This window comes from Plodia interpunctella, chromosome 4 (assembly GCF_027563975.2).
Source record: "Plodia interpunctella isolate USDA-ARS_2022_Savannah chromosome 4, ilPloInte3.2, whole genome shotgun sequence".
Taxonomy (NCBI): Eukaryota; Metazoa; Arthropoda; class Insecta; order Lepidoptera; family Pyralidae; genus Plodia; species Plodia interpunctella.
Window position 1 is genome coordinate 3,930,920 of NC_071297.1, and position 12,880 is coordinate 3,943,799.

General features: G+C 34.1%; 3 protein-coding genes across 6 annotated transcripts in view; all 3 read right to left on the bottom strand.

The window, feature by feature from the left end:
• Positions 1-3,983, bottom strand: part of OtopLc (Otopetrin-like c) — a 54,694-nt gene extending 50,711 nt beyond the window's left edge. The window contains exons 1-2 of one of the 4 annotated variants that reach the window (XM_053743822.2): positions 3,707-3,983; positions 1,965-2,316 (exon numbers count right to left, since the gene is read on the bottom strand). In XM_053743822.2, coding sequence (XP_053599797.1) covers positions 1,965-2,188 — 224 coding nt within the window. In that variant the 5' untranslated portion in view covers positions 2,189-2,316; positions 3,707-3,983. Of the gene's footprint in view, positions 1-1,964; positions 2,317-3,606 lie in introns of all 4 variants that reach the window. The other 3 variants (XM_053743823.2, XM_053743824.2, XM_053743825.2) reach the window with 3 other exon arrangements.
• Positions 3,984-4,138: 155 nt separating this feature from the next.
• On the bottom strand, positions 4,139-9,289 carry Vamp7 (Vesicle-associated membrane protein 7). The gene is made up of 4 exons (XM_053743828.2): positions 8,807-9,289; positions 8,490-8,718; positions 6,588-6,655; positions 4,139-6,236 (listed from the first exon to the last, which is right to left on the bottom strand). Exons 1-4 carry the CDS (start codon positions 9,008-9,010, stop codon positions 6,078-6,080), a joined length of 660 nt encoding a protein of 219 aa, XP_053599803.1. The 5' UTR covers positions 9,011-9,289; the 3' UTR covers positions 4,139-6,077.
• A 1,505-nt stretch (positions 9,290-10,794) lies between these two features.
• On the bottom strand, positions 10,795-12,763 carry Pyroxd1 (Pyridine nucleotide-disulfide oxidoreductase domain 1). Its single transcript, XM_053744535.1, has one exon. The coding sequence runs from the start codon at positions 12,372-12,374 to the stop codon at positions 10,953-10,955; it is 1,422 nt and encodes a 473-aa protein (XP_053600510.1). The 5' UTR covers positions 12,375-12,763; the 3' UTR covers positions 10,795-10,952.
• Between the last annotated feature and the right edge of the window lie 117 nt (positions 12,764-12,880).

Genomic DNA, 12,880 nt, shown 5'->3' on the forward strand with positions numbered 1-12,880 from the left:
ATTAATTTTGTTCTGACAAAAATCTTCGGAGCTTACAGCCAAACAGTTTACATACAAACAACTGACAAAGTGGCCTATATATTTGCTCAGAATGAGATTCGAATTTGAATCTAATAAAATCCATGCAATACTGCAAATTACGGACAGACAAGGGAGATAGTTGATAAATTGAAGAAACTCACGAAAAATGACTATCTATTATAGAGCTATCTATCTATTAACCTGGTTCTTTAATTTGACTAGGCTGAAAATTTATCTAACAAACAGCTCATCTAAATTAATGAGCCCGAAATAAAATTGAGCTAGACAAGTTAGCATCAACAGCTAAATAATATACAAATTTGTGAGAAATGGATTATGGATGGATTCTGGTATGTAGGAAAGTGTCTAACCCTCTCATCGAAAAACAATAAAACGTGTTATAAGTCAATCTGTCCTAGATAGAGCAATACCGCGGTGGCACGACATGTGGTCTGTTATCTGACCTCAGGGAGAAAGCCCGGACTCGTCTGACGGGTGAGGCGCGGGCACCCCGTGTGTCGCGTCAAGCGTTCTCTTGCTTGTGCTCTATTAATTTGGGAACTTGATATTCCAGTCGCCCCGGTTCTACGATTGTCCTTCATTTGACATGCCTTGCTAATTGATAACTTTGCGATTTGAATTTATAGTCTGTAACTTTGAAAAATCAGAAGAAGAAAAAGACTTGGGATTGTGATTGCTCTGCACCATCATGGTACCTACCTAACTGCTAAAGTTAAGTGTTGCTAAAAACTATAAGTAATATCGTGATAGTGATCAACCAGCCGATGGCCCTATCTCATACACTTAATGTAAAGTCTACCGAATAATGGGAAAACATTGTTTTCTTACATACCCTGCTCATTTTCCGTCATTATTGAAATCTTTTAATTTTTTTTGCTTAGTGAAAAATAACCAACAACTAGGATCTAGGGTCGGGACTTTTAATTAGCGTAAATTGCAGACGTGAGATGGGTGCCAGCGATTCAATTACCATTTTTTAATGAAGTAACTACATTTATAAAACGAGGCATCTCAGTATCCCAAGACAGTTTTCATTAAGTATAACCTGAACAGTAGTTAGTACAGATTTAAGTGCCTACTCACTAGGTAAGTATTTATAATAATCACTATTAATAAACATTTTTCTACAGGTATCATCATCATTTTTAACCTACAATCAAACCTTTGACAGCAGTGGGTTATATAGGCCTCACTTTATAGCGCCACTCCATGTTTCTTCCGTGACACAAACAATGTCATCAGACCAGCGGACTCTACATGTATTTATTTATAGGTAGTATTAATAATGTCCAGGTTTACTAGCCCATACTTGGTAGTATGGGTAAGTAAACCTGTCAACCATGCCAACCACTCCCTAAATTTGATCTAAATCTAAAACAATGTGTTAATCGGTTTAAATAACACGACATTGTGACAAAACTAGGGGTGTTTTAATCTGTGGCACTAACAAATTATGACGTATTATACTCTATCGCTTCCGTCCATGCAATAAGAACTCCATCCATGTAATAGAACGCACCCAAGTTATTTCATGCTTCCTGTGTCCAAATATGAAAGACACCGGTTGAAGATACCGAAATCAAGACAATATCACTTTATAGATTATGCAAACAGCGAATGGTCTCACTCGTCTACGCAAATCAGAATAATTTGTATGTTTGTAAGGTGGCTAGACCTAGTTTGTAGCCTTATATTGCCTTTAAACCTATATTATCACTGACTAAGTTCGCAAGATCGTTAAGAAAAAGGAACAACTTTCCAACCAACGTTTTCTAATGGAATGGCTTGCCATTGTTTTCTCAATTTCACACACCACTTGAAATTAATCAGCAAGAGTGCAAGTTTCCTTAAGATGATAATACGGGATGGAGAAATACAGTGAAAAATGTAAGTAATCTGATGAGAATAGATAGGTAACTCACCATGGTACCAATTCTTTGTTTTCTTCAAGACCCGACGGCGTTGCCAGCGTATCTGCATCACCTTCAGTCCTGCCTCCAGGATGCTCAGGAATCACCCTTTCGATCGTGGTCACCTCCTCGATATCAGAATCGATACCCTGAGCAAAGTCCATGTAAAAGGACTCGCGAGAATCGCTCGACCCTCGCCGAAGCTTCAGCGACAGGTCCGGAGAACTGTCATCCATCTTTCCCGCCAATTTTAGCACTATTACTTCAAAACATAGTCCTTCAATTTCGAATTCGTATCCATTATTTCGCTTTTAGTCATTTCAAAATTTAACGGTTACCCCATTATGGTCGAAGAATGTTGAACCTTCAAATATGTTTGGCCATGAACATTATATATATTCTTTTAATTTATATATTTTTCCTCCGTGAATGGGATTGATTTGGAATCAAGTGTTAAGTAGGTACATAATATGCTTAACATGTAGAAATCTATTGATTTCAGTCCAAGTTCTCTTGTTGTCCAAGTTCTCTTGAAATCCAAGTTCTTTTGTTGCAAGAACGTAATTCCGAACACTACTTACATCCGATAAAACAAAGTTTAGCGATCTCGTCAAAAGAAGTTTTGAATTCTGGCATGAATATTGGAAATTACGAACAAAGTATTTTTATTCTACTTGGTAGGACAAAAGGCCTTTTCTCTTCACCTAACTTTAATCCATTTTCATAAATAAATAAAAGATAGGTTTTGAAACGTAAAAATAGTTTTGTTTTAAAAATGTACCTATACCAAGTTTTATTTAGATTTTGACATTCTTGAGTTCCATTTTTATTTTTGATTCGACTTTTCATAATGAGAAAAAAATCTATTCTTGTTCGAGTAACAGACAGCTAATGGCATACGTGCAATCGTTTATAATCTTACTTAAAGGAATAGGAAACTTGCGGATATCCTGTGGATTCTAGATCTGTTAATTCTATTTGTGATACCCAAGTGCCTAAATCTACCTATAATACAATCTTACATGTGTGTGTCCAGTTAACGTGCTAGGAAGCGTGTCGATTTTGGGGAAGGCTGTGTTGTGAACGGTTCACGGGTCATTGTTCTTTTTTTACTTCAAAGCGCTTTTTGTGATACAAGATAAATCACTATTGTTCGGGAGCGCCACTTTTTGTTGCCCACATGTGTTTTTGACTGTTGTGTTGCGTGACTGTAATGACTAAATCAATAGGTGTGTTTCTATGTTCGTACCGGAGAAAATTATTGAATAAACTAATTAAACATATTCAAACATATATTAAAATTCCGTAACTTATTACAACGTTTAAACAATGCCAACACAAATTCTTATAAATTTTACTTCTATTTGTATGAGCATCACGTGTGTATGTATTGAAAATAATTATGGTGTAACAAAGTGCGGAATCCGCGGATAATATAACATTATGCTCATTACTTATTGATCGAAATCAATAGTAAAATTTTATTTAAAAAAAATAAGGTCCTTCCCGCCGGATGTTTGCTTGCGATTTTGTGACAAAATGTATTTAATATGTTATTAACTAGGTATTAAATACGTTTTTCTTATTCGTATGTTAGTAAAATAGTTTAAATAATATTTAAATCAAAAGCAACTAAGTTGCTTTATATGCCAACCAGAATATTCAAGTTTTATTATGTTGTATGACAGCATCTACGGCCGCCACACAACATCAGACATAACAATGACACCTAAGAACAACATCAATATTAATACCACATCCAGGAGCGATATTAATCGCCGCCTATCACTCGGGAACAACAATAATGCTCACGAACAAACATATTCATTTGCACACGACTGACAACCGGTATATTCCTATGCTGAGCACGCTTCGCACCGGGCGACGGCGTATTGACACGGAATAATTCAACGGAGTCACTCACACACCGACACGTTTTGTAGTAGAGTAAGCACGTGCGTGGTGACGGAACGCGGCGGGCGATAGCGGCGCCCTCACGCGGCGAAGGTTGGCGCGCGATTGCCGCGAGAATCGGAACGCAACGGCGCGGGAAGGGAGGGGGATGCACCCTCGGACTAGGGACGGGAACGGGTCCCGGCCGGGATCAATCTGACGACACCCGACTCGACCGAGGGCCACACAATGCCATTGACATTCACAGGAACGGAAGCCAAATGAAAAACTAGTTAGAAACTCTATGAACTTTATAACATTATTTCCGACCGCAGACGAATCAAACTTACAATATAACATACGTTACAATATCACAATACTTGCTAGCCTTTAATATGTATAACATTACTTACAAGATAAAATACAAGATAAAATAAGAAAAATAATTACCTATGCAAAAAAAATATTCAAATACAAGGTGAAAATAATATTACTTTTCGATAAATTCAATACTAGTCATGTTTTATTGCCCAAAAAGAAACTAACAATTAATATGATGATCCGATCACAGTACTATATAATACAACTAATATTATATATGTGTTAAATTAACTATATCCTTGAATTTTAACAGTTACAGGTAGTAATGAAGACAAATGTTACTTCGCTATTACCATACGAATTGACAAATGGATATAGAAATAAAAGTAAAAACTGCTTCTCAACAAACAACTGGAATAATCCAAATTAATACATTCGTGCATATTTGAACACAATATCCACTGCTTCAGTACTAACCAAACCAATTCCTTTGGAGTTACATAGTGTCAATTTATCACAGTAATTCTAAACAAGAATTTTGATTTTAGCTCACACCGCTATTGGCGAAGAAAGTAAATAATTTAAAATTGGAATGATTGGAACCAAACTATGTTGATTGGTCCAAACTAAAAGAAAAAAAAAAGAAATAATAATAAATATATAGTTAGTGGTAGTATCATTATAAAGTGTAACAACAGATTCGATAAGCATATCAGAAGTATATAGGACCATATAATCTGGGGGCACGGGAGTGCCCCCGCCAAGACGATTAAAACTATCTATTTCAAATTTATCTATTGTCGGATTCACCAATACGGTAGATACAAAGATGTATAATTAAATTGATAACAGCGTTCTTACACGAATTTTAAACATACAATGGTTTGAATTTAACATTTTTCCTCATTTGCATTTTACTTTTTAGATCTGCGGCAAATATACATATAACATACAATTTAAATATTTCCAATGGTCTTCAGATTATTTTGGAAAAAAACCTGATTCCCACAATAAAATCCACTAAAACAAATATTTTATGATTTTTAATGAATTAATTGATGCTTAATTGATACTTTCGACATCAAATACCATTATCCTACCAATTACTTCATTGAAAATTACTATTACTGCCAAATTTGAACAAACAGTATACGACTACGTGTAACTAGTATTTGAAGTATGCAGTATTGCAGGTGATCACCATGATTTATTTATTTATAATATGTATAGATGCAAAATGTTATAACATAATCCTTATCTATGCCATTTTATAATTGCATTTGGCTTTATTGATATAAAAAACAACTTATCATAGACTAATAAGTACGCAGAGCAATAGGGAAGGAATTGTTTCAGAATTCATTTTAACGATTTCCTATCTCTTCCTAACATAGATGGGGGGTTATGCCTAATATTTTGAAGGTCCATCGTGAAATTTTTGAGAAGAAACTGAAAAAAATACAGGTACGACTAACAATCTCTTCTTTCTATAGATAGACTTCCACTTCTTAATAGACTGAACATCATTCACCTGATAACTAGCGACCCGTACCCGCTCGGGTTAAACCATAATAAATTGTATAATTTATTATGGTTAGGTTAGGTAAGGTTTTTTAGGTTTATGTGTATACATAAACCTTCCTCGCACTATCTATTTAAAAAAAAAACCGCATCAAATCCGTTGCATAGTTTGAAAGATCTAAGCATACATAGGGACAGACGACAGCGGGAATTAAGAGTTTGTTTATACTATGTAGTGAAGTTAAAATATAGCGCATTCAAAATTAAGTACAGAGTCATTTACATACATCTGGATCATAGTATTTTTATTGCATCATGGATACTTATTATTCTACAACAATACTGGAAAGTAAGGACTAACATAAAATTAATGTTATTTATACTTCAGTTTTAGCCGACGCAAGATTTCCACGCAAGTCCACCGCATGCCATAGACCCGATCAAGTACACTGCTAAAGCGGCGACCAATACTACGATCACATACATCTTGATATTCTTCCAGAACAGCGTCCGTTGGAGCGTCCGCGATGTAGTGCGATATGTAATCGACTGAAACAACATTGCAGTCAATATTAAATCTTTTTACCCTAAACATAAGGCATAATTTTAAACTGCCACATCATGATTATTGTTAAATGCTTCCTTGCCAATTTGAAGCAGTACTTGAAATTGTTTTTTCCGTCTCAATATGCTGCGTTTAAACAAAATTTGTTTATACATAATATTTTGTTGAATTTATTTTTGTTTTCTTGTTTTATTTTGTTTTAGTGGTTCTTTTACCCATGTTTCCGCGGCTATAAAGTCAAAAAGTAATGTTAATATTTTTTCCTGTTCCATTTAAATTCAGATACCTAATTAGTTTTCAAAATCGAATATATGTCAACAATAAGTTATACTTACACTCGTTTGCAAATTCTCAGCTTTGTTTACCAACAACTCTAATTTTTCACCGCGCATCGCCATTGTATCTGAAATAGAAATAAAAAATGGATGGTTATACTTATATAGTTTTATTGGATAAAATTGTGATTTAACTCTGCTTTGGTAAGAAATAGTATGAGAAAGCCAAGATAAATATGGTGTAGAGTTACAATTGATACAAACAAAATTTCTAAAATATACAATATTAGCAGCCCGTCTGGGCTTCGCTTGGGTAAAAAGATAATAAATTATAGCCCTAAACCTTTTTCAGGAATCACTCTATCTATTGGTGAAAACCGCATGAAAATCCGTGCAGTAGTTTTTGAGATTATCGCGAACAGACAGACAGACATGGTAGAGGACTTTGTTTTATAATATGTAGCTACCTCAAAGAATAAATAAATATATATGGACAACGATACTATATTTTATAATACATGTATATATAGACAAACACCTATATATACATGTATTATAAAATAGACACAGGTCAATCTGAAAAAATAATAATTCGATCTTCATCTGACTGGGGATCTATCCCAAGACTGGTGCAGCAATCCAGCTTAACAACCATTAAGCTACATATTTGACAATGTGGTTAAATTAAAATAAACATGCACAATACAAAACGAACAATCAATACTGAAGAATGTAAAATGTATGATTATAGGAAATATGATTCAATATAATTTAACAGAAATAGCCTCATCATATAATCATATGTTATTTGTATACTTAGGGCTACTTGATTTTTTATCCAATTCTGTAATTTAGTAATCAAAGGCCGGCTGGTTCAACAAAAATAGAAAACATTTCAGGGCCATACCTGATTATTGCTGCATGTTAGGCTGGCAGGAATTAATGTATTTATTTCAAAGCTGATAAGAACTGTGGATTTTAAATTACGGTAATATGGTTACATTGATAAATATTCTTACTTAATCATACTTAATGAAAAAAATTACAGCAATTCATTTTGCTAATTAAATTTGCACAACTAATCTGAAATTTGTTAGTACAAACTGATTAGTTCATAACCTGCAAACCTTTTACATATTTCATAATGCATATGTAACATAATAAAAAAAAATCATAAATAGAAAACAAAATTATTCTATTTATCCTAAACTCTCTAATGTGATACTTTATTTACTAGATTTTTTAAAACTCAATTTTTCCATTTTATTTCATCCACACCAATATTCTAAATGCAAAAGTCTGTTAGGATTTCACAGCTATACTTAACCGCTATGCCAATTTTGATGAAAGTTAGAATAAATTTAGTTAATGACCTGAGGTCAAACATAAGCTACTAAGTGCGAAGCTGCAGGCAACAGAAAGTTTTGCCATATACTATCAATGATCATAAAAAATCTGTGGAAAATGAACATTATTACACTTAGATAAATATTATCAATGGTCAATAACACACATTAAGGTAACTTGCACTCAATGCACACAAACAATAAAGATAAGGAGTGGTATACACTAATAGATAAACTATATTTACACATAAAACAGTTATCGAGACCAGAAAAACATGTAATGACTCACATAGAAGTTGAATATACAGTTAACTTGCGTTAAGAGATATTGAAGGAATTTAAATTGACATCATTTCCTTATTTAAATATATATAATATTTTATACTTACATGCATACATGTCAGATGATACACATACACATGCAATTATATTGGGTTCAAGACATGATAAAATTTCATTCAGCAACGAAAGCCTCCATTTTTAAGATGTAAGTTTTGATTAATAAATAGTGTTTATTTGTGAAATCATCAACACTTTACAGTTATAAAAACACAGAAAAAGGCAAACAAAAACATAGGAATCATACAGCATATAGACATAGGAAACATATACTTACCAATATTTTTAACCATAATGTCTTTAAGTTCATCGAGTTCTCCATGAACTTTGGAAATGGCATCAAGATCTCTTGACTCGCTGTAGTGTTTCATCTCCGTAGCGAGGACCCTGGCAAACTCACTATTCATCGCATAGGGAATAGCAGTTTGTGCAGTATCCCCAAATGTAGCCACAAACCTTCTCTTGATTTCATTGAGGAAAAGGAATGCTCTAGAACGTTGGAATTTCTGAAAGAAAACAAACAATTTAATGCCATGACCAACAAAAGTCAAAGAATAACTAATCATGTACCTACTTATTAAATTAAATACTCACATCATCCGTAATACAAAAATACACCAATTTATTCTCGGAAATGTAGTGAAATAAATAATTTCCATGAGAATACGTCAACTTGTCGTCATGAGGAGGGATCTTCGAAAGAATTTGTTCCGTGACTTCGGTGAAATTACCAGCACAACTAGCATATTTAGCCAAAACGACAGTGCCACGGGCTACGACACTAAACAATAGCGGCATATTGGAAACTACAAAATATTACACAAAGAATACAATGACTATCAATACAAAAGCAATACGACGTAGGTAATGTGTATTGCTATCACAAGGTTTTCTGTATTTCTAGAAAACTGTAACAGTTGTGCCACTATTATAATGATGATGTAAAATTAGATCTCCAAAGCTGAATAACTGATGAAGGTTTCACGATATAGGTTTATAAACACAAAAAAAACATGTAAAAACCAACTTGTTCCACAAACATCTGACAAACATTATCCCTTGGAGTTCACCTGACTTGACAAACCAGACATTGACATACATGACATCACACCACCTTCCATTGGGTTGCTAGGTGTAAAATATAAGTCTCCACATTAAATTAAACCATGGATAGGAAAATTTACGCAAAGCTCAGCGCAGATGGCGCTACTGGTACAACTAAGGTACACGAACATTGTGAGTGGAGGTAAAAAGCGCCAATTTTCAATATTGTTGCAGATTTACGACCAATAATACTTTCTACGCAATCGTGGTTCGGGTTTAAAGGAAAAAGAAAGTATTTAGTGGATTATCTTGAAAATAATAACACTATTTTAAGTTATGTTCTGCATTATTTGGTCAACTGTGGTCATAAATGGATATAAACTTGATTTTGACTGAATATCTTACCTGTATGAATTCCAGATTTTAATAAGTCTTCACGTGTGAAGTGTTCCGAGATTCTTTTGGACCGTTTACTAGCTCGAAAATTTTACAGCGTAAGGCGTATCCCATAATTTTCGAAGTTTTTTTATCTTATGGAAAACAATTTTTCCCAATATATCGGCACCCGAATATGCTACATTGTTGTATATTTTCACAAATGAATGCTTACATAATGAAAGGATTATTATTACTCTAAAATAAACGTTTTAATGTGCTGTACTCAGGCGGGATATAAATGTAAGGTATTAGGTGTAAAAGCAAAGCAGCAGACTATGTAGTACCACAGAGTACATTCTTATATGTGTAGTACCTACCTACCTACTACTACCTAGTTCCTAGTGTAAGGTTTTAGTTGTAAGGGCTGAAATGTGTGGCATGATCTTCCGCCTATTGTACGAGGTGACCAAGGGACACATAGCCTTGCCACTTGACTAAAATAACAATAGCATTCCAAAAAGTTTTCACAGCGGCGGCGGTGGACGTCACAGACTGATATTCTGTGTATAGATGTAAGGACTTAGAGGCACAATACAAAGTACCCTCATCCTACTCAAGATAAATGTTGCTTATATTAATTTACTATTTGGGCTGAAACCTTCGCTTGAAGAAACAAACTACTATAGTAGAACCGGGTTGGGGACTTTTGCCTAGGCCAAACTAATTTTTCCTACATGCGATAGGATTTAAACTGGTATAGCCTAGAACCTAGCGGCTATGCTACCAATTATTAAATACCTCTTAGTGACAAATAATTATTAAAAGAAAAAGTGATTGATTTTAATCAATTAGGTATCCATATAGGTATTATATATTTTATTTTTTCTCTTATCAATGGAATTTACTTTATTTATTTTGTCTTTTTAGGTATTTCCTATATAATAGACTAGGCAAACTGGTTCATCCTATCAGGGTTAGGGCAACTAGTTTAGCCTGGGCAAAAATCTGGTTTGGCCGGTAACATTATACTTACACTACTGGCCTGCATGCACCGCTGTGTCTTGATTCATTCATCATAATCATAGAAAATTCAGCGCTTGCAAGATACAACTTACATATAATAAACGAAACTAGTAAAGTTTGTAATAAAAAAACAATAATATAACAAATAATTTATGTAAAATAGAATCACAACACAACTTTTAAAATTTTTGAAATAGTTACATAAGTAAATAAAATATTGTTATATTATTTAGTTACCTACTTATCAGGTCATATTGTATTGATCTTCAAAGTATAAGTGAGCAATAATAAAATTTCAATCAAAGTAATCATCAATATCTATATCTGGATTTAAAATGTCATCACCAAATGGTGATAAATCAATTTGGTCAAGAATCAAATTTTCACACATTTCTTCAAGATCAGTTTCTCCAATTAATATGGCACCCTGAAGTTTTCCATTCTGCAAAACAAATTTTATATATTCAAGACTGGGTGTGGTACGCAACAGTATTTCATAATTGTCACCTAGTCCTTGGCCATTGTATTTACCCAGTAGCACCACTCTATAACCAAACAATGTAGTGCAATGAGTAAATATTTCAAAACAGAAGTCCTGTAGCACATCTTCATTGGTAATTCTACCATGCATAGCTTTGGCTGCCATTGCTCCCATCTGCCTGGCTTGTGTCCATAACCTTAATTGGAACCAGTGAGGTGAATGTTCCCAAGCAGCGTGGGCAACATCTCCAGCTGCAAAAACATCTCCGACAGATGTCTCCTGCAATTCATTGACAGACAATCCACCATCACATCCTTTTTCTGGTTCTTTATCCCAGCTGTAATTCACAGCAGGTTCGACTCCTGTAGCTGATATTACAAAGTCACATTGTATTGTTCTCCCATTAGACAGTTCAACCTCCAATGGAAAGTCCTTATTTACTTCATAGACCTTATTCACTTCTACTTTGTATACAATTTCCAACTCCTGCTCCCCTCTCTCATTCTTCAACTCCAACTTTCTAAACCAATCAGGTCCTAAAGCAGCAGATTTCAAGTCTTTATTTAATGACACCAAGGTATCTTCTTCTGAAAAGACATGTCTTTTTAAAACTGTTTCATTTTCTTTAGGTGTCTCACTGCTAGATTTGTTTTTGAAAGTATTCTGAAAAAATTCAGCTGCTCCTGGATCAATAAATGTTGCTGATATATAATCATCTCGTATAACCCACACTTTCTGAATGCCTCTAGTTGCATGAACAATTTCTGATGCAATGCCTCCATTCCCAACAATAACCATTCTGCGCCCAGCCTTTAATTTATCTTGAAATTCTTGCACTGATTCTGTGTCTCGTATACCAAAAATCCTATTGCATCTTTTAGCATCTGCTATTAGTCTTGGAATTCCACCAGTGCAAATACAGAGGACATTGTAATTTATCTTTAACCCACTATCAGTTAAAACTATTTTATTTGCACTATCTATATGTTTTAAGGAATCATAAACAATTTCGAGATTTGGATGTATCCTCTGCAAAGAAATAGCTTCAGTTTCATTCACATCAAACTTTACTATAGTCTTTGCCAGGAAACTGACATTGCTAACATTTTTCACCAAGGATGATGCAGTGATTAATACAAGGCTTTCCTCTGGGTGGAGTATTGCCAAAGTTTCAACACAAGTCACACCGGCAATTCCGCCACCAACTACCAAATATGTTGTTTGAAGCACAGACATGTTTATCTTTATATTTACCTAATAAACCATCGAATTAAACATCATATCTTCCTTTCCAATGTTCGTAACATAGAAATAAAAACTTGATGTATAATGGCAGAGTAAGTTTAATTCAAGTTCAAGATTCGGCTATAACAATCAATTTTGATCACATCAACAATAAATTCGAATAACTATGTATGGCTCACGGATTTATCAACAACAACTACACTGAGCAAGCTGAGCAACACATAAACAACCATAGGTTACAACCATAACCTACATAATAATACAATCAGCTGACTGATGGCTTAATACTGCAATTTTCTTTTCTATTCTCTGGTAAAATAGCGATTCGCGCGAAAATATCGGGCATCACGAACCACGATTATTTTGACTTATGGGACTGATGTGACGTATTTGATAAGACATTGACAGGTAAACTGATTTCTATAGGTACTACTATTAAACTATTCATTAAACTGTCTGCTTTTGCAGGATTTACGAAAAGGTTGACCTAACTTGAT

Excerpts from the sequence above, each read along its gene's own strand:
- Vamp7 (XM_053743828.2), bottom strand. The coding sequence starts at position 9,010 with ATGCCGCTATTGTTTAGTGTCGTAGCCCGTGGCACTGTCGTTTTGGCT. Across the intron at positions 8,719-8,806 it reads ATTTTTGTATTACGGATGAT|AAATTCCAACGTTCTAGAGC; the intron begins GTGAGTATTTAA and ends GTTTTCTTTCAG. Across the intron at positions 6,656-8,489 it reads CATTATGGTTAAAAATATTG|ATACAATGGCGATGCGCGGT; the intron begins GTAAGTATATGT and ends TTTCTATTTCAG.
- Pyroxd1 (XM_053744535.1), bottom strand. The coding sequence starts at position 12,374 with ATGTCTGTGCTTCAAACAACATATTTGGTAGTTGGTGGCGGAATTGCC.